General features: G+C 43.1%; 1 protein-coding gene across 1 annotated transcript in view; it reads left to right on the top strand.

Moving 5' to 3' along the window:
• The window catches only part of LOC126419542 (odorant receptor coreceptor), a 340,278-nt gene extending 321,528 nt beyond the window's left edge, over positions 1 to 18,750 (top strand). The window contains exons 8-10 of the mRNA XM_050086732.1: positions 8,759 to 8,914; positions 13,442 to 13,511; positions 13,548 to 18,750. Coding sequence (XP_049942689.1) covers positions 8,759 to 8,914; positions 13,442 to 13,492 — 207 coding nt within the window. The 3' untranslated portion in view covers positions 13,493 to 13,511; positions 13,548 to 18,750. The remainder of the gene's footprint in view (positions 1 to 8,758; positions 8,915 to 13,441; positions 13,512 to 13,547) is intronic.
• Positions 18,751 to 20,598: the final 1,848 nt, after the last annotated feature.

Genomic DNA, 20,598 nt, shown 5'->3' with positions numbered 1-20,598 from the left:
CCTCTCTTGCCACAAGTCATTTTCATATCTAAATCGAATAACTGAGAACAAATGGATGTAATAGTACAAAGCTGATTGTAATATGATTAAAATACGTTCAGTGAGAGTATACAAACGAAAATGAAACATCAGAGTAATTCATACCTAATTACTGCCAGTCGCTGTTAAAATTAGATAACTTGTACAAACAGAACTATTAGGAAAGTTACTCATATTGTCACTCGGCTGAAAACGTACTCCTGCATTCCCATATACAACCACACAATCTCGGACTCGAACACAAACAGGGAGGTCCTCCACGAAGCCTACCTGGGATGGTGTCTGGATGCCCTGGAGCAATTTGAAATATGTTTTGCGAAAAGAAAAGAACTACGAGGGCTATTCGGAAAGTGAGGATCGATCGTTTGCAAAGTGGAAACCACTGTGAAAATCCGACGAGGCTTTCCACAGACGTTTTGGGCAGTGTCTCTAGTATCCCCGTCGATCGCACCAAGATGCTCTTCTCAGTTGTGAGCGGAGCGCACTGAGAGCGAATAAAGGTGCCTAGAACAACAATGTCTCCCGCCAAGTAGGAGGGCTGGCTGAGAGGCTTCGCCTTAATGAATGCAGCCCACCTAAAACAACTGCCACGCACTTCCTTCTTCATGGCAATTCTCAGGAGCACTCTTCAGGGGCAGTGAAGACGCTCCTGCAGCCTTTTCGATGGGAAGTGTACGATCACCCACAACAGAGGCCTAACTGGCTCGTCCTGAGTATCAGCTCTGTTCACGTGAAACGCTGGATACGAAGACAACACTTGGGTGCAAGCGGAGGAATTATCGGAAAGCACAGGCGGCTGCCTTTTATGACGATGGTGTTGGAAATTTGTTATAACGCTCCGACAAATGTCTAAGCCGGAGCGGCGACTACGAAGCGAAGTACCTGGAAGGTGTAGCTAAATGTGCAAAGAAAATAGTTTTGATTTTCACTGTGGTTTCCATTTCGCGACCGATCGTGCCTTACTTTCCGAACAACCCTCGTAGATAAAATTTTGAATAACGAGAAACAATTTTCACGGTAAGTCTACTCAAAATGTACTGATGAATCAAAACATTATGGATACTTGGTTTGTAGCATGTTGGTGCAGCTTTGTATTGAATACGTGATTCTGCACGACATGGCTTAAGGTCTTCGGTAGGTTTCCAGATGTATGTGGCACCAGATGTCTCAGCAAAAGTCACGTAATTCCTGTAAATTAGGGACCGTTGGCTTGGGGAAGTGACTCGCAGTAGCATCCCGGATGTGTTCCAGCGGGTTCAGATCAGGCGAATTTGGTGGCCAAGACATCAGCGTAAGCTCTTTGCCATGCTCCTAAAACAACCGTTGCACGGTGCTGGCATTGTGATAGGGACAATTGTCCTGCTGGAATATGCCATCGCCGTCGGGGAAGACATGAACGATGAAGTGATGCAGGTGGACCGCAATACTGTTCAGGTACTTCAAAGGTGTCATGGTGCGTCTGATTACCACCGCAAGCCACACGGATATCCAAGTGAATGTTTCCTATAGCATAGTCCACCACTGGCTGGCATCCGTCGCGCTATGCATTTTTCGGGCAGCCGTTCACCTGGATAATGGCGTATGTGGACGCGACCATCTACTTGGTTTAACAAGAAAAGTCAGCCATCGAAAGACGAAGATCCTGTGTCCATTGCGAACGTATCTGGCAAAGTATTTTGGTCAATATAGCAATATGTATGTGTCGGTTGCTGCGGAGTCCCATGTTTAATAATGTGCAGTGAACAGTGTGCTCTAAAACAAGTCTCCACCAGCACTGTACTCGTTTGTCAGATATTCCGACTATCGCCGCTTTACAGAGCGGGCAACCATCTGTGGTAAGGCGTGGACGTCCAACACTTCATCGCCTACTCGCACTTCAAAGATGCCCACGACAGTAGTACACGAAAACCTGACCAGATTCTCTTTCTGCGAGATGCTCATTCCTAGATGCCGAGCCATAGAATCTACCATTAGTCAAAGTCGCGTATGGCAGCGGATTTCCACATTTGCGTCCAGTATCGTCGGTTATTCAATATTCGCGTCTGTTTCGCCTATATACTGTATTTACCGTGTCACGTGGTCGCAACGCCACCAGGCAGCATTCAATGTCGTCAGAGGCACTGGCCAATGTTTTCGCACATACACGTATAAGATTTCGTGCTTTGCTAAATCTAGGGTGCTTGATGACTACCTATTTCGTAATTGTGAATACGCCTAGTTGATATATCTCCCATATGACCTGCTAGGTGCAGCGCACTCACTTGAAGACACACCAGTTACCACACTAGACGCTCGACCTATTGCAGGTGATATCCTTTTGCGAGATACTTCATTTGCTCTCTTGTTGTTGTTGTTGTTGTTGTTGTGGTCTTCAGTCTTGAGACTGGTTTGCTGCAGCTCTCCATGCTATTCTATTCTGTGCAAGCTGCTTCATCTCCCAGTACGTACTGAGCCTACATCCATCTGAATCTGCTTAGTGTATTCATCTCTTGGTCTCCCTCTATGGTTTTTACCCTCCACGCTTGATGCCTCAGAATATGTCCAACAAACCGATCCCTTCTTCTAGTCAAGTTGTGCCACAAATTCCTCTTCTCCCCAATTCTATTCAATACCTCCTCATTAGTTATGTGACCTACCTATCTAATCTTCAGCATTCTTCTGTAGAACCACATTTCGAAAGCTTCTATTCTCTTTTTGTCCAAACTATTTATCGTCCATGTTTCACTTCCATACATGGCTACACTCCATACAAATACTTTCAGAAACGACTTCCTGACACTTAAATCTATACTCGATGTTAACAAATTTCTCTTCTTCAGAAACGCTTTCCTTGCCATTGCCAGTCTACATTTGATATCCTCTCTACTTCGACCATCATCATTTATTTTGCTCCACAAATAGCAAAACTCCTTCACAACTTTAAGTGTCTCATTTCCTAATCCAATTCCCTCAGCATCACCCGATTTAATTCGACTACATTCCATTATCCTCGTTTTGCTTTTGTTGATGTTCATCTTATACCCTTCTTTCAAGACACTGTCCATTCCGTTCAACTTCTCTTCCAAGTCCTTTGCTGCCTCTGACAGAATCACAATGTCATCGGCGAACCTCAAAGTTTTTATTTCTTCTCCATCGATTTTAATACCTACTCCTAATTTTCCTTTTGTCTCTTTTACTGCTTGCTCAATATAGAGATTGAATAACATGGGAGAGAGGCTACAAACCTGTCTCACTCCCTTCCCAACCACTGCTTCCCTTTCATGCCCCTCGACTCTTACAACTGCCATCTGGTTTCTGTACAAATTGTAAATAGCCTTTCGCTCCCTGTATTTTGCCCCTTCCACCTACTTGAAAGAGAATATTCCAGTCAACATTGTCGAAAGCTTTCTCTAAGTTTACAAATGCTATAAACTTAGGTTTGCCTTTTCTTAATCTAGCTTCTAAGATAAGTCGTTGGGTCAGTGTTGCCTCACGTGTTCCAATATTTCTACGGAATCCAAACTGATCTTCCCCGAGGTCAGCTTCTACCAGTTTTTCCATTCGTCTGTAAAGAATTCGCGTTAGTATTTTGCAGCCGTGACTTATTAAACTGATAGTTCGGTAATTTTCACATCTGTCAATACCTGCTTTCTTTGGGATTGCAATTATTATATTCTTCTTGAATTCTGAGGGTATTTCTCCTGTCTCATACATTTTGCTCATCAGATGGTAGAGTTTTGTCAGGACTGGCTCTCCCAAGGCTACCAGTAGTTCTAATGGAATATTGTCTACTCCTGAGGCCTTGTTTCGACTTAGGTCTTTCAGTGCTCTGTCAAACTCTTCACGCAGTACCATATCTCCCGTTTCATCTTCATCTACATCCTCTTCCATTTCCATAATATTGCCCTGAAGTACATCGCCCATGTACAGGCACTCTATATACTCCTTCCACCTTTCTGCTTTCCCTTCTTTGCCTAGAACTGAGTTTCTCTCTGCTCTCTTAGAAACAGGTATATTTTCAATATTTTCGTAGTAAGTAATATAACACTAATTGTAATATCCCATGCATAACATCTGATCAAAACTATCCCGACGCCTATTAGTAGTCATTAATGTGAAGTGTGTCTACCCTTCACCTTTATGACGGCTTGAACTCTGCTAGAAACATTTTCATTGAGGTATCTGAATTTCTGTGAAAGAATAGCAGCACACTCTTCCTCAAGAGCCGAAACCAGAGGAAGTTATGATATGGGACGATCAGATCTGGAGCTAATTCAACGTTTTAACAGTCTAACTCATCCCAAAGGTGTTCCACTGGATTCAGGTTGGGACTGTGGCCTGACGCAGTCACCCATTGTCCAGTGGTATTGCTCTTTGCACCATCTCAAACATCGTTTAGCATCGACCACAGAAAGGTGTGGCATACGAAGAGCTGCTCGTCCGTTGTATCCTAGTCTTTTTTTTAACTCTGTACGCACGGTCACTGGGCTAGCTGGAATGTTAATAGCACTTTGGAAGTAACGAGTGAAGCCTTCAGCTGATTTCATGCGATATTTTAATGCCGAATCCGCAATGCTCGACGGTACCTGTGCGTGAAGTCCATGTTATTTCAGTATCTCTGTGGCTGTTCCTTCTCGTTTCCACAACACAACCATAGAAGCAACAATCTAGTTGAGCAGCTTTAGAAAGATCCAAATGTCCTAGGTGGATTTGTTAGTTACGTGACATCCAACGACTAGTCCACGTTCGAAGTCACCGAGCTATCTTGCCCGACAAATACTGCTGTCACTGCTTCTCTAGTGACAACACAATAATCCGCGCCTCCTTTTATACTGGCGGGTCCACCTCTCGTGAAATTTAGCAGTCTATTCCGCATCACATAAGCCTGAATGACCTTCTTTTGCAGCGCAGACAGCTGCGAGATGTGAAAGATGAGAGTAGTGAGAGTGTGTAAGATACGCTAGGTTTACAGTCGAGCATTCATGACGCGAATAGCTCGATCGAGGTGGTCCCACAGAGTCTCCATTGGGGTTTGGGTTTTAATCGGGGAGTTTGGCGACCAGGGAAGTACGGATAACTCAATCTGGTGGTCTTCGAAACCATTCTTGTACACTGTGAGCTGAGCGAAACATTGCATTGTCCTGCTGGTAGGTACCATCGTGTCAAGGAAAAGTAAACTTATATAGCGATGGACATGGTGCCCAAGGAAACATGCATATAGCGTTGAACAAACGACTCCAGAATGACTATACCACCAAGGGACTTCCACGAAAATATGCGCCAGACCATAACGCTCCCTCCTCCGGCCTAGAACCTACGACGATTGTTACAGCGCCGTACACGCCTACGGCCATATGTCCGGTGGAGCATAAAACGTCATTCATCTGTGAAGGTCACCAGTCACCACTCAGTGGACGGCCAGTTGCGGTGTTGGCGTGCGAGTATCACCCTTCGTCGCCGATGAACAGCAATCATCATGGATGCATGCACCAGGCTCCTGCTGTGAAGGCCCATTCAAAGGCAACGTTCGCCGAACGGTCGTTGAGTAGACACTTCTACCACGCCGACACACGGACAGTTTATAAACTTAGCTGTTGCCCTTGTTCATCTTGGCGCTCATCTGGTGAACAGTCGCACGCCTGTTCGCCCGTACACAGCTCTGCAGCCGTTGTTCAGTCATGTCCTGCCGCCTCTGTGGATGGCTGATAAATCGCCCCGTTACCTCATTAAAACAATTAAAACAACAATTGCACTATTATGTGCGTCTTCCCCCCCCCCCCACCTCCTCCCCACCCCCGCTGCCACGGAACACGCTTTACATGCCCTCCACTGCTAGTGCACCCACCTGCCACCTGCTGTCTGCGAGTTCTTATTGCACGTTGATGTCGATTAGTGTGACTGGACCGCCCTCGTAGTTCAATGAACACAAATTACGTGATTTTAACTGAAGATTTGTCCTGATGCCGTTATGCGATTCGCAGTAATCACGTATGTCTAGCTCTGAAGTTTTGTTATTATTTGTATACTGCCACTGCATGTGTTACTATGGCACATTGCAGTCAGCTTTGTGTTATCTCCTCTGTTACTAGATTCGGATCTGAAGATGACCGGCAACTAAAGTCGAAACCGAAAGTCTGTATAAACGTAAAACGTGAAAGAGACCCACATCGTTTTTACTTAGTGAATTAATACACTGTCAAGGTTTCCTTATTATTCTATTGAAATTAAAGGTCCACCTACAAATGTTTTTGTGAAATGGTGTTCCGTAGTTGAAAGTACTTTATGAAACTCATAGTGTACAGACAACCAGTAGTTGCTGCTGCATGAATTACTTTTACTGAACATCCAGTGTCGTTCCGATCGTAACTACTTATGTAATAAAAGTAATCCTTGTATTATTTCATACACAGTTCTGATTACTATGTTTTGTGAAGTGGATTTTTTTGTCTAGGTGTGGTGTAACTGAGATATATACTGTAGGAATGAAAATATGAAAATGTTGCCCATAATCAGAATTAAAAGAACTTAATTAGTGGATCTATACACCCGCACAGTTCGAATTATTCTTATGGAAAAATTTGGGGAAACAAAACGCTTTAGTATATTTACTGAATGTAAGCTCCCTATTTCAAGTTTCGTCGACATGTACTACCTTTTAAGAAGTTGCTACTCTGTTTATGATTTCTACTTGGTAAACAACTTAAAACGAAGTGAAGCACTTTTCATAATATAAAACTTAGCATGAAGTTGGACCATTTGTACCTATCAGTTGATAACTTCTACAAAAAGTACATTGTCTCTTATTTTCGCTGTATATGCTTCTTCGTTTGGCGTAACTGTACTTTTCGCCTGCACAAAATGTACTTATTCTGCTTTCCGATTAAAAAAAAAAAGCGGTAGATCACTAACACAGAGCAAGAACAATTATGGGTCCATGATCTAACTATGTAAATTCGAGCCACCCCATTGCACTTCTCCTCTAGCATCCCTCTGTGAAACCACAGCGCTCTAGTGTAGTTTCTGCATCCTGTTTTTTGAACAGGAACTAGACCATAATGTGCTAAACTCTGTATTCTATAAAACGTAATTGCTCTAAACAAAATTCATTTGACAGTGATTATACACGCAGTATAGTTATGTTTTCATGGGGCTGCTCATGAGAAAGAGAGATCTGTGCACACATTAAATCTTGGAAGTTTGTGGTAAAACCTTATGGGACCAAACTGCTGAGGTCATCGGTCCCTAAGTCTACACACTACTTAATCTAACTTAAACGCTATGGACAACACACACACACGCACACACATACACACACACCCATCACACACCCATGCCCGAGGGAGGACTCGAACCTCCTACGGGGGGAGGGTTAACCCCACGGACCGCGACAAGGCGCCCCAGACCGCGCGGCTACCCTGCGCAGCGTGTGCGCATATTACGCAGGCGATGAAGAAGGGAATAAGTTGAGCTGTAATTGAATTTTCGTTACTGAATTCCACAGTTGGTTCGTTTCAATCAATAACACTGTTTAGGAGTTTCATTGCCAAAGTTACCCCCACGGAGACTGACGTAATGGCTTTGAGTGTTCAGTGAGACATTAAACCGCATAGTAATTGTTTTCTTCTTGCAATTGCCAATGATGAGCCATCATAACTTTAGACAAACGAGCGTGCACTGCTTCTCGTCTTTTCGATTCCCTTTCGTTCCCTAAAACTTAATTCTTTTGCCGGAAAAATGGATATCTTCATGAATTTCCCCCACAGATCAACAGATATTCCAATATTTGATCAATATTTTCCAGTATTCTTTTCAAGCAATACGGCAGAGTCTGAAAATCATTACTTAATTCCGGCCAGTACATTATTTTAAGCCTGGAATCCCGCTGAAATCGGTCCGAGGGATACTTTCAGCAGACGTACGACACTACCTGCTCCAGTCGAACGAAAGCATCCGATAACTTGAGCGGACCAGTATTGCAGCTACATCAGCCTGTGTGCTGCGGTAAATAGAGGACGATACGCTGCGACGAATACATGCCACTTCAATACCGTTAGTGTCGCTTTTATTGTATTCGTATATAGTGCGCGGAAACAATATCTATTTGTGCGTCCACATGAGCTTGAATTTATTTAAAATTATTGATAAGTTACGTGTAAGATTTGGTAATATGTTTCATGACTCATATGAGAACATGGTGTGTTTAAAAATATAACCAGCTTCAAGAAACTCGTCAATCGATGCGCCGCTGTGCACTGCTTTCTAGATCACGTAAACGATTAGAGTAAGTTTGCGTTTGACTGGATTTTATGATGGTCAAATTCTAGAATATTTGCCTTACCCAGTACTGAATTTAATGATCTGCCACTTCTAAGGAAACTAGTATTTTTACAGATTGCTATCCTTCAGTGTGAATATTGAGTTGGGCAGCCCACTGATTAAGCCATTAGACATGTATCTGAGTTCAGACCCCAGTTCGGTCATCCAAGTTCAGGATTTTTATAAATCTTAAATGAGAATGCAAAGTTGAAAAGAAAACAGCCTATACTCCGCCCCACCCCTGCCCATTTGTAGCTTGTGCTTCATCCTTAACGATCTCGTCCTCGACGGGACGTCAAACCCTGATCTTCGTTCTTATGAGCTTGAATCGCAGCACCAGTGGACACCGTTGGGACCAGAGTACTTGAGCTAAACACGTTCTTTTGCAGCTGCTGAGGTGACGCTTCCTTCTGCCTTGTTGCAGAGCTCCTCGGTGATGGAGGCGGCGTACAGCTGCCACTGGTACGACGGCTCGGAGGAGGCCAAGACGTTCGTGCAGATCGTGTGCCAGCAGTGTCAAAAGTCGCTCATGATCTCCGGCGCCAAGTTCTTCACCGTCTCGCTCGATCTCTTCGCTTCGGTAACCTGTTCTATTTCTCTTGCTTCATCCCAGTAGAGCAATTTCTATTAGAGAAATTTTCATGCAGTATGTTATACGAGGAGGATAATCAGTGAAATGTACAGGGTAGGGCAAATAAAAGTGGCCCGGGGAACAGAGTTCTAGGGTATAAAGAAATACAGCAGAGGAAAGGAAATACAGTACTAACATGACTATAGCACATGCTGAAAGTGATCACAATTCATCTCTCGTCACTTTTGAGCCCTGTTCAGCAAGTTGCTGAGGACGATCGAAGCTGGTCTGTTGAAATTGCTGCAGTCTCATCCGAAATGTTCTTCTGCAGTTCTTGAAGACTATGAGGGCTGTTGCGATAGACTTAATGGATCCCCACACAAAGTAATCGCACACTGACAGATCGGGTGAACTGTGTGGCCAGCTACGGTCGCGACCACACTGATCCCTGATAATAACTCTGTCAGGCGCGAGAATTGTGTAACAGTGCTCCAAGGTTTAGCCTGCTGTATGGGCAGTTGCTCCATCCTTTTGGGGTGCGGTTATATGCATGGATTCAGGTTCAACCGTATCCACTCGTCTGAGCCACTTTTATTTGCCCATCTTGTACAAGGTTACAAATTTAACATATTTGGGTGACTACACAGTCTAGAATAGTTGGCACGAAGAATGAGTAATGCCTCCACTCTCAAAAAATTCGTAGTTTATAAAGTCAGGGGCTTTTGAAGTCATAACTGCTAGGAGATGCGTTACATCCACTACGTTTTAATTTAACTTCAGAAAAGGAACATAGAAAAAACAAAACATTGAGCCTAGCTGGAATAATACTGGATAACAACGAAATAAATCTACTTGCATATGCAGACGAGGTTGTTCTAATAAGCGACGGGAAAGGGAAGTTGCAGCTCATGAGACGTTGTTGCTGATATATTTCAAGGAAAGCAAGGTCACAAATTAACAAGGAGAAACAAAGTACACGATCATGATTAGGGCAACCAACTATGATACCCCATTGACAGTTGATGACTTCACTTGTAAAAGAGTAGCCTTATTTAAATATTTGGGAACTATCGTAAGTGAACGGAATAGAATGGAAATTGAGATAAAGGCAAGGACCGCAGTGTAAAATAAAGCATATTTTGAGTAATGGAACGTCCTGTGAAGTACAACAGCATCGAGAAGTATTAAAATCAGACTGTAGCAGTGTGTAATTCTACCGCTAGGTGTACACGGGTCTCAGTCATTTGCATTATGCAGAGCAGATGACCAAAAACTGTTGGCATTAGAAAGAAACATATTAAGGAAAATATTTTGGCGCAAGAGGCACCCCCAATTCAGAGAAACGAAGGATACTAAAAAGCCAGGAACTGACGTGTTGATACTGGCAAAGGTGTGAAGAAAAGAGTATTGATTTGGGGAGGACACCTAACTGATATGGAAGGGGAAATAATGCCCCACTACTATTCTCAGAATTCGTTGAGGGAAGAAGTGGAGAGGAAGTCCACGGATAAGATGGAAGAATGATATCAACAATGGTACTGAGGCGAAGCGCCTGTGAAAAAGAGAATGAGCCAGGAAAGGAAATTATTGCTACAGGAATGTACAGAACGCTTTCGGATTTGGAGACCAAAGTAGCAAAAAAGAAGAAAAAGAAGAGTTAAATCACACGACGCATTTCTGATCCTGTACGTCCATCACCAGGAGCAAATCGTTTAATACATTATTTACGTCTGCTCTTTATGGAGGTGGCGTAGTATTTACGTTCCAGTTGTGAGAAGGTTAGACGTTACACTTTGAAATTTGTGAATGAAACAACGGAAAATAAGACGAAAAACAGTGAAACACTTACCAAAACATCAAGTAAACATTTTTAGCCCTGTATGTCAGCAAGCACTGGTGTATCCATTCTGCAATTGCACATCACATCACTCAAGGTGCACACTTGTTTGTATACGTCAAAGCACTTCACAGATACGGTATAATATGAGACGACTAAAGTTGAAGTTTATTATGTAGCGTCATATGACAGAGTTATAAAATAATTTGACATATGTAGGGTACTACATTTAAAATGAGTCATATTTATTTAGATAATTATAAGAATTAGAGAGGAAGAAAGGTATTCTGTTGAAAATGGAGAAATGGGTAGATTTTCTGGCAAATTCCATGCCAGGTAGGGGAATTAGGCTAAAATTTCCTTGGGATAAGATGTGTGCAGTGTGTGGACGTAAAGTTACAGGAATATATTACAATGAAATGAATACCCCTAGCTGCATAAAGGCGTTGATATAGGTTAACGGGGGCACTTGAAAATGTGTGCCCCGACCGGGACTTGAACCCGGGATCTCCTGCTTACAGGAATATGTTGTTACAATCGCGGCCCAGTAAAAGGGTTGATAACGCGAGATGGAACGATAGGGTGGTTGCTGTCAAGTTTGTAATAGATGTAAGAAGCTCTAAGGTGTTCAGGATGGGAAAGGAGATGGGGAAATTACATGATCTTAATGGGGAATGGTAGACTGTTACGGAAGGCGAGATGGAATGCGTGGTATTCAAGGATTTCGATGCAGCAGTAAAGTTTTGGTAGAATGGAAATCCGCACTGGTATCTGAAAGGATTGTTTAGAGTAAGGCACTGTAGGTGTGGATGCAATTCCCGTGTTGTGTCGCTTAGTAATTTTAATTTAATTAAGGGGTTTTTGTTGGAAGGTTAGTAAGTGCTGTTTCCACGTCAGTTTATTGTCGGAGTGTTTTTGGTATTTTTGTGTGTTAGTTAAACCGATAGGACGGTTGTAGTTCGTGAGGTAGAAGTGACAGGGGGGGGGGGGGGCAAAGCTGCGGGTAGCTTCCTTTATGAGTATTGCCCGCTTTTGGAAAGGTTGATTTTTAGACGGCAAGGAAGGCGGTGTCGTCGACGTTCAGGGAATTAGTGCTGTTTATACACTCCTGGAAATGGAAAAAAGAACACATTGACACCGGTGTGTCAGACCCACCATACTTGCTCCGGACACTGCGAGAGGGCTGTACAAGCAATGATCACACGCACGGCACAGCGGACACACCAGGAACTGCGGTGTTGGGCGTCGAATGGCGCTAGCTGCGCAGCATTTGTGCACCGCCGCCGTCAGTGTCAGCCAGTTTGCCGTGGCATACGGAGCTCCATCGCAGTCTTTAACACTGGTAGCATGCCACGACAGCGTGAACGTGAACCGTATGTGCAGTTGACGGACTTTGAGCGAGGGCGTATAGTGGGCATGCGGGAGGCCGGGTGGACGTACCGCCGAATTGCTCAACACGTGGGGCGTGAGGTCTCCACAGTACATCGATGTTGTCGCCAGTGGTCGGCGGAAGGTGCACGTGCCCGTCGACCTGGGACCGGACCGCAGCGACGCACGGATGCACCCCAAGACCGTAGGATCCTACGCAGTGCCGTAGGGGACCGCACCGCCACTTCCCAGCAAATTAGGGACACTGTTGCTCCTGGGGTATCGGCGAGGACCATTCGCAACCGTCTCCATGAAGCTGGGCTACGGTCCCGCACACCGTTAGGCCGTCTTCCGCTCACGCCCCAACATCGTGCAGCCCGCCTCCAGTGGTGTCGCGACAGGCGTGAATGGAGGGACGAATGGAGACGTGTCGTCTTCAGCGATGAGAGTCGCTTCTGCCTTGGTGCCAATGATGGTCGTATGCGTGTTTGGCGCCGTGCAGGTGAGCGCCACAATCAGGACTGCATACGACCGAGGCACACAGGGCCAACACCCGGCATCATGGTGTGGGGAGCGATCTCCTACACTGGCCGTACACCACTGGTGATCGTCGAGGGGACACTGAATAGTGCACGGTACATCCAAACCGTCATCGAACCCATCGTTCTACCATTCCTAGACCGGCAAGGGAGCTTGCTGTTCCAAAAGGACAATGCACGTCCGCATGTATCCCGTGCCACTCAACGTGCTCTAGAAGGTGTAAGTCAACTACCCTGGCCAGCAAGATCTCCGGATCTGTCCCCCATTGAGCATGTTTGGGACTGGATGAAGCGTCGTCTCACGCGGTCTGCACGTCCAGCACGAACGCTGGTCCAACTGAGGCGCCAGGTGGAAATGGCATGGCAAGCCGTTCCACATGACTACATCCAGCATCTCTACGATCGTCTCCATGGGAGAATAGCTGCCTGCATTGCTGCGAAAGGTGGATATACACTGTACTAGTGCCGACATTGTGCATGCTCTGTTGCCTGTGTCTATGTGCCTGTGGTTCTGTCAGTGTGATCAGGCGATGTATCTGACCCCAGGAATGTGTCAATAAAGTTTCCCCTTCCTGGGACAATGAATTCACGGTGTTCTTATTTCAATTTCCAGGAGTGTAGATACATGGGATGAACGGTTGCGTCAGGACGTTTATTCGCGAAGCTGCCATAAAGTGTTGCCGAAAAATAGGGAGTAAGAACAGAATGCGGTACATCAGTTACTCGTTTACGTGGGACCACTGCAGATAAGTAGGTTTTTGTCTGATTTGATGTGTTTACGCTTTTGTGCAGGTGCTGGGAGCCGTGGTGACGTACTTCATGGTGCTGGTGCAGCTCAAGTAGGCGGCACCTGACCTCTGCTGTCATCTGTGGTGCCGCCAGGCAGCTGCAGGTGCAGGTGCAGGTGGGGAAGGAAGTGGAGGTGGGGATCCACGAGCTGGGGTTGGGACCAAACACTGCGGGCCAGTTGCAGATGCGATGTGGTCCCGTGACAGTTTCAAGTGTCGCTCGCAGAGCACTGCAAGTGGGACATCGCTACAAGGAAAAGCTGTGTTTCACGTCGTTACAGGCTTGTATGTACGACCAGAACTAACCTGGGTGCTCAGATATTACTTCTGACCCAAGACCAGCACAAAATCTGCGTAAATATTATCAAAGTTACAGCACTTACTCGCAAATCCTCTTGTATTAATATCCTTCCTGTATTTATCTTAGCGGAGAAATAAGCAAGGTAGTGGGTGTGTAGCACGGAGGCCATTTCTTAGGAAAAGTAAGCCTATAAAAAATGTAATATCTCTACCCATATTTAAAAGTAGAAACGATTTAAATGGTATATGAAGCATCGATTAAGCAGTGAAGATAGAGCAGGTGCGTTCAAAGGCTGGAACTCACAGTAATTAACGATTTTCCAATCTCAAGTCTAAGCATATAATTGGGCTAGTTTTGAGTTATTGTCCGACTCTGATAGAAAAAAATTAAAAATTTTGAGACCAGAGGTAGGAAAACTTCATTACGAGGGCAGAAATATCTACTGGCCAACGTGATTTTGTTGTAAGAATACCGTAGTAGCTGGAGATAGGAGCTAGCTCACGCAATTTACTCCAGGTCTTTACAATCGGTGTTATGACAACAATTTCTCGCCCTAACATTACTTATTGAAGCATCTCATTGGTATGTGTGATGTTGAATGTGTACACCGTTCCCATTCCGGTGCGCCCTCTTACAGCCTCCGCAGCTTCAACCCTAATCGTGCCTTTATCGTTTCGACTGGCATTGAAGCGCCTCTTCAAGAGAATGAGGATAATGGTTCACACATCTTGAAGGAGTAAAAGGTGTCATTTAAAACGTGTTTGTGAAAACCACATGATCCACTCAGGCCAAACACAAACACACAATGGAACATGGAGTTCTCCACGCATTTATACACATTAACAGCAACTACTTAAAAATTATGCTAGGGTAAGTGGCCCAGAAGTTTTGCGGCTAGATATCAGTCAGAGAGCCAGCTCCTCAGTAGCTCTGTTTACGTAGCTATCATTGTGTTAGCTCTAGTTCAGTGAGTCTACGTAATAAATTACTGCATTAGGCTATATGTTTTTTGATATGACAGTAAACAAATGTTTTTCAGTAGTCGACATAACACAACAATATTAAATAGGAAACACTTTCGAGATTTTCTGCAAATATTATTAAGATTATATTTCTGCTTCTTAGGCCGTTGTCAGACAGCAATTGAAAATTGTAACCACAAATAAAGTGACGCGCGCGATATTACAAATATATTGCTAATTTAGATACAGAAGTCTGTCGTTTGTAGTACAGTACCGTACTAAATTGTCAGCTGTAACGAAGGCGATAGACAGCTACGCTAGCAGTGTGTACAAATAAGCAAATGAAATTAGCCGACTGATGACAGTGAAACTTCAACGAATCGTGTATGAGTGAAAAAGAAGAAAAAAGAAGAAAACTGTGTTTCCTCGCTTCAGAATCCTTTTTAAAAAATATTTATTGTAATCTAAAATTTGCGCAACTGAAACCTAATTTAGGTGGTGGAGAGAAGGGGTCTTTTTGTCATTTAAAACTAAGTATAAGTTGGCTACCTGCTTCATTCATTTATTTCAAGTAAATCCACTAGTGTCACCTTTCTGCTTCTCTTAACAATATATTAAACGTCACCATCTACTTCTTATAGCTAGTTTTCTGAAGCCCTGTAAAAGCTGTGTTTGTGTTTTACATTCTCCACCTTCTTTCATATTCTGGTAACATAATTGCTACAGCTCTTCCTCACTGCCGTCATATACTTTTCTACAGAATCTGTCCGTAACAAATGTATGATTTTGTGTTTACTAGTCAATAATTTTTTTGTTATGTTATTGTAGAACTTTCGTGTACAGAGCGTAACTGACGATGGCCTAAGAAGCAAAAAGTCGCATCGTAATAAAATAGTATTCGCAGGACACCAGGGAAGCGTTTCTTATTGAAATTAGGACTTTTGATTTAAACTAATAACAAAACCGTATGTTACAAAACTGTTTCCAATCCTCATGGGAAATATCAGTTCCGCATTTTCTACCAAAAATATTATTACCATTTGCACAAACGTTTTTGGAACCGTCTTCAGGTTTAGGAGACCCCTAGTTCCTGGTACTGATGTTTATAAGTTCCTGTAACAAGAAAATGGTTATAGCCGGCGGTCGCAGGGAATTGTGCTTCTATGGCATGATTTATTTAGAGGAGTGCTAGCAGGATAATACATACTTAACATAATACGGACATGTGTACCTCGTGCTCGTTTAATGTGAAACTTCAAGCTGTCTCTCTCTACATCCGGACGGTCAGTTACTCAGAGTGAGCTTTATGAAACATGGGTCACACTTAAAAAACGCGTATCAGAATTCAGCTGCAGTTTCAGTCTCGTCTTAGTGGTGTAAAAGACTCAAATTTGCTTATTTCACGGCCACAAACCAGCGTCCTACAAGAATAAATAAAAATTTATGTTTGCCTGCAATATATGTGAATAACGAGTATTCAATACAGAGTACACGAGCACAAAACTTACGTTGCGAAGAAGGTGCTAGTTTTTCGGATTTCAGAGCTCCATTCATAATTAATTGCTTCCCCAACAATCCCTGATAATTTTCGGAGAGACAGAAGTGGGAACAAAAAGTCGGTGCATTAACGAAACCCACACATAATCTGACTATAATTCTCACAACCTCAGTGGAACGTGTATCACGTGGTAGCCTTCTAGATGCAAACAGGCAGCCCCAACAGATATTTAGACAATAGCAGGCGTCAGCCATCTTTACGGTATTAACACTGGTGACGAAGCAAAGCACCTTTCTCTAATGAATTTGGCGGTTAAGTTACTTGGAAGTGATCTCATTTTTTGTCAGAAGTACGCACAAGTAATGTTGTGTATTTTGGTATTAATTCTAAATTAATGACATAGTGCTATGGGGTTGGAATGGAAAACTTAACATTAAAACGAAACTCCAAATTAAACAATTGTAAGATGATGCACATAAACGTTGAATGAATGTTTGATCAGTACCGCGGACTTTCACTTTTTTTCTGTATCATATGGATATCTGAGAAGTGATTAATTTTGTACTGTTGTCAATAAACAACGCTGGCTAATGTCTCATGCACTTTTCGAGAAGAAATTGAGTTCTGCACAAGCCTTATAATTTTCGTTTCTAAATGCAGTTGAATATGAAAATGTCTGTTACGTTCTGATATCTCCATTTCTGTATCGTGCAACATAATTTCATATAAAAATATACAATATAGAAATTTATATAGCTACTCACACTGTTCAAAGCAACGTTTGGCCAATTCAAACCGTAGCATTATTCCTGAAATCACACTGCAGAGGAAAGCTTCCGTTAGTTTCAAGCTAAGGAGCAGGCATTATGACGTGCTCAGATGAGGCAAACGTCAGAAAAAAATATCCTGCATCATGGATAGGTCCGGGTTTGAGTCCTGGTCCCGCTCGCTGTAGCAATCCGTCATGCTGGATGGTAAAATAATTTTCGTTATATCAAAATGTAACGTGGCCAACGTTTCCTAAACTATGTCGAGTGACTCTCACAATACTGATAAACAGATAACACACTGACATACTCGTGGGAATGGTGTAACAATCAAGCTCATGCAGGTCCAGTCAAAAAAGTCAACTACAATCTAAAATCCTTATTTTCCTACATAATCATTCACACTTGTGACAACAGTCATTTCGTTACAGTGACTAGTTTTGGGCAATCACGTCCATTTTCAGTCCACGGCCTTCGACGTAAGTGTAAACTTACAGTTCCCCTGATGTATATTTGAGTAACCACATACGCATTATTCTTCACCATAATTCGGTTGCTCACCATATTTAGTTACTCACATGTACGTTGGTGGGAAATGTATTATTACACTTACGTCTGAGGCCATGGATTGAAAATGATTGTCATAGTCCAGAACTAGATACCACAAGGAAATTATTCTTATTTGAACTGTGACGTATATTAAAGGTAAATACAGTTTTGATAACCTAAGACGTTGTTGCTGTCCCACGCCAATATGTTGGGACTTCATAAGTCAAAATTTAGCCTATTATAAAGCAATTAACAAATCAGCTTCCTGTAATATGAGTGAGCAGCCTGTACAAATTGTTTCAAAGATGTTTTTCACTTTCATTTGTAGAAGTCCCCAGCCACAAGCGGAAAATTACGTTCTATAAATAACCAGCAAACAATTTTTCTCAAGAAATCAAAAACACTCGTGAAGTGCGAAGTACAGCACGGATAGGATGTGTAAGAGTAAACTATTTTGGTGACTGACAACACCTTCCAGTTTCCTTCCTTATTATTTTTCAGTGATAAATAACAGATAGACAATCTATCAGCCGGAATTCCACCCAACAACAGCTCCGATTTGATGGCAAACTCTTTAACATCGGTGGATGTGAGTTCTACACATTACACGGAAATATTATGCAGCCACTATACGCAAGAACAGAGACCCTACGTTTAGAGAAGTTGGCGACAGAACAGTGTCATTTACTTTGGTAAGCATGCGTCAGCCCCCCCCCCCTTATCACTCTCTCTCTCTCTCTCTCTCTCTCTCTCTCTCTCTCTCTCTCTCTCTGGCAGATGTATAAGCGATAGTACTGTAACTTTGAAAAAAAAAATATGTTCTTAATTCATCCAGTCTTTGAGCTGTACTGGAAAACGTTATACTCTGTGATAGCAACGTTGCGCTCCCGTCAAGAGAGCGCAGTTTCAAGTGACGCACACATATTTCCATTTGAATAGACGTAGTGAGCACTGTAAAATCTACGTGTCTTACCACATTTCGCAAGCACGAAAGCACCAACACCGGCTTTCGATTTATAAACACGCCCTGTGGGGGGTGAAGTGCACATATTTGTGCGTAAATAACGCTCATGCAGAATCACTACTTTTTTCAAGAAGAGTACAAATGCAAGATGATTATATTCTGTACAATATATTAAAGATCACGTTATTTTTATCTATATATACACATTGATTGTCAGCTTTACCTCATTTGGAGGTTTAATAATGTACAAATAGTGTTGAATAAAGATGTTTTGGAAAAAAAATCCCATCTTCAGCAGCATGCCATACTGTATGCGTGTAAACTGTAACTCGATTTAATTGAGCTAATTGCTGTTAACAAAATGAATAAATATTTTTCCTTTCTAATTATATCCTTCCACAAATGTCCTTCTGGTTTTTTTAATTCTATTTATTAAGCATTAGCCGATCATGCAACAAGGCTATCATCAGTCGTGCACACCTAATGTTGACAAATAAGTCTCTCCGCTTCCACACTCACTGTATTTCTACACTGATATCCAGAAATTAAAGAAAAATCCGGAATGAAAGGACGAATTGCGACGTGGAGTTATTGCCAGACTGATGGCAGAGTCCACTCAGAAGTGATTAGATGGTTACAAAAGTGTTCATGATTACATTGTTCATAGTCTTCAGCAACAGTCTCTAGCCAGGGATTTAGAATCAATAATGTTCAGTGGAGGAAAGACAAGAGCTACGCCGGCCGCTGTGGCCGAGCGGTTCTAGGCGCTTGAGTCCGGGACTGCGCTGCTGCTACGGTCGCAGGTTCGAATCCTGCCTCGGGAATGGATGTGTGTGATGTCGTTAGGTTAGATAGGTTTAAGTAGTTCTAAATTCTAGGGTACTGATGACCTCAGATGTTAAGTCCCATAGTGCTCAGAACCATTTGAACAAGAGCTAAGATGCATGACAATAACAGATGTACTGTTACGCACCTATAAGAAGGGGACTGCGCCGCCATTCCAACGCTTCTGTTCTAGTTGCAGCCGCCTTAGGTTCAATAAACTCGAATGTTGCAATATCTTCAGAGCGACTCCTTTTCCCCATGACTTTATATGTCTAACAGCGACTATGATATCAATGGAAGTATCCTTGATATTTACCTGATTCACCATCACTATCACAACCATCACCATCACCACCAACACCACCAGCACCACTACCAACAACAACAGCAACACCAACATCACTCTCGTCACCATCATTATCATCATCATCATCATCGTCACCACAACGACCACCACCATAATCAATTTCACATCCACAGTCTTCAGTGATATGTGTACATGTTCCTCTCACTTGTTTTCCTAGGTCATGTACCAATCATCTATTTACTGTCTTTTCTTCCGTCTTGCCGGCCGCGGTGGTCTAGCGGTTCTGGCGCTACAGTCCGGAACCGCGGGACTGCTACGGTCGCAGGTTCGAATCCTGCCTCGGGCATGGATGTGTGTGATGTCCTTAGGTTAGTTAGGTTTAAGTAGTTCTAAGTTCTAGGGGACTGATGACCTCAGCTGTTGAGTCCCATAGTGCTCAGAGCCATTTGAACCATCTTCCGTCTTGGAATCCAGAGGAGAATTTCCTTGACGCATCTGTCATCTCCCCATCGTATAACACTAATTCTGTCACGGTAAAGGCAAATATATCACTCTACAGGGATAAGATGTAAGCAAATCCACCCTAAAATGGCACCCCTTTACCAGGCTTTTAGACTTTACCGTGTTCGTGCTGTAAGGGGGAAATAATCGGACCGAATTTCGTCACCTGAAGGGTTAGGTGTTGTAAACGTGAAAAATTGTTTTTAGCGGGATTCGAACCAACGGCATGTTGTTTAGTAAGTAAAATTTGTGGTCATGCAAATTAAAGACAGGTCGCCAGCTTATATTACGTAAAAGCAATTTCCACTAAATGTACAGTATATTAATTGCAGAACTGAACTTCAATTAGAAATCTAATTATTAATTGAACACGAAAAACGCTAGTAGCCACTAGCTAAGCAATCTTCAAACTGCCTCGTGTTTAAATAATTTGGCAACAAACTATCTCACGCTTTAGTGTGTAAGAAACAACACTGGTTGCTGTATG

The sequence above is a fragment of the Schistocerca serialis genome, chromosome 9 (genome assembly GCF_023864345.2).
Source record: "Schistocerca serialis cubense isolate TAMUIC-IGC-003099 chromosome 9, iqSchSeri2.2, whole genome shotgun sequence".
Classification (NCBI taxonomy): Eukaryota; Metazoa; Arthropoda; class Insecta; order Orthoptera; family Acrididae; genus Schistocerca; species Schistocerca serialis.
This window is presented reverse-complemented; position numbering and strand designations above follow the sequence as displayed.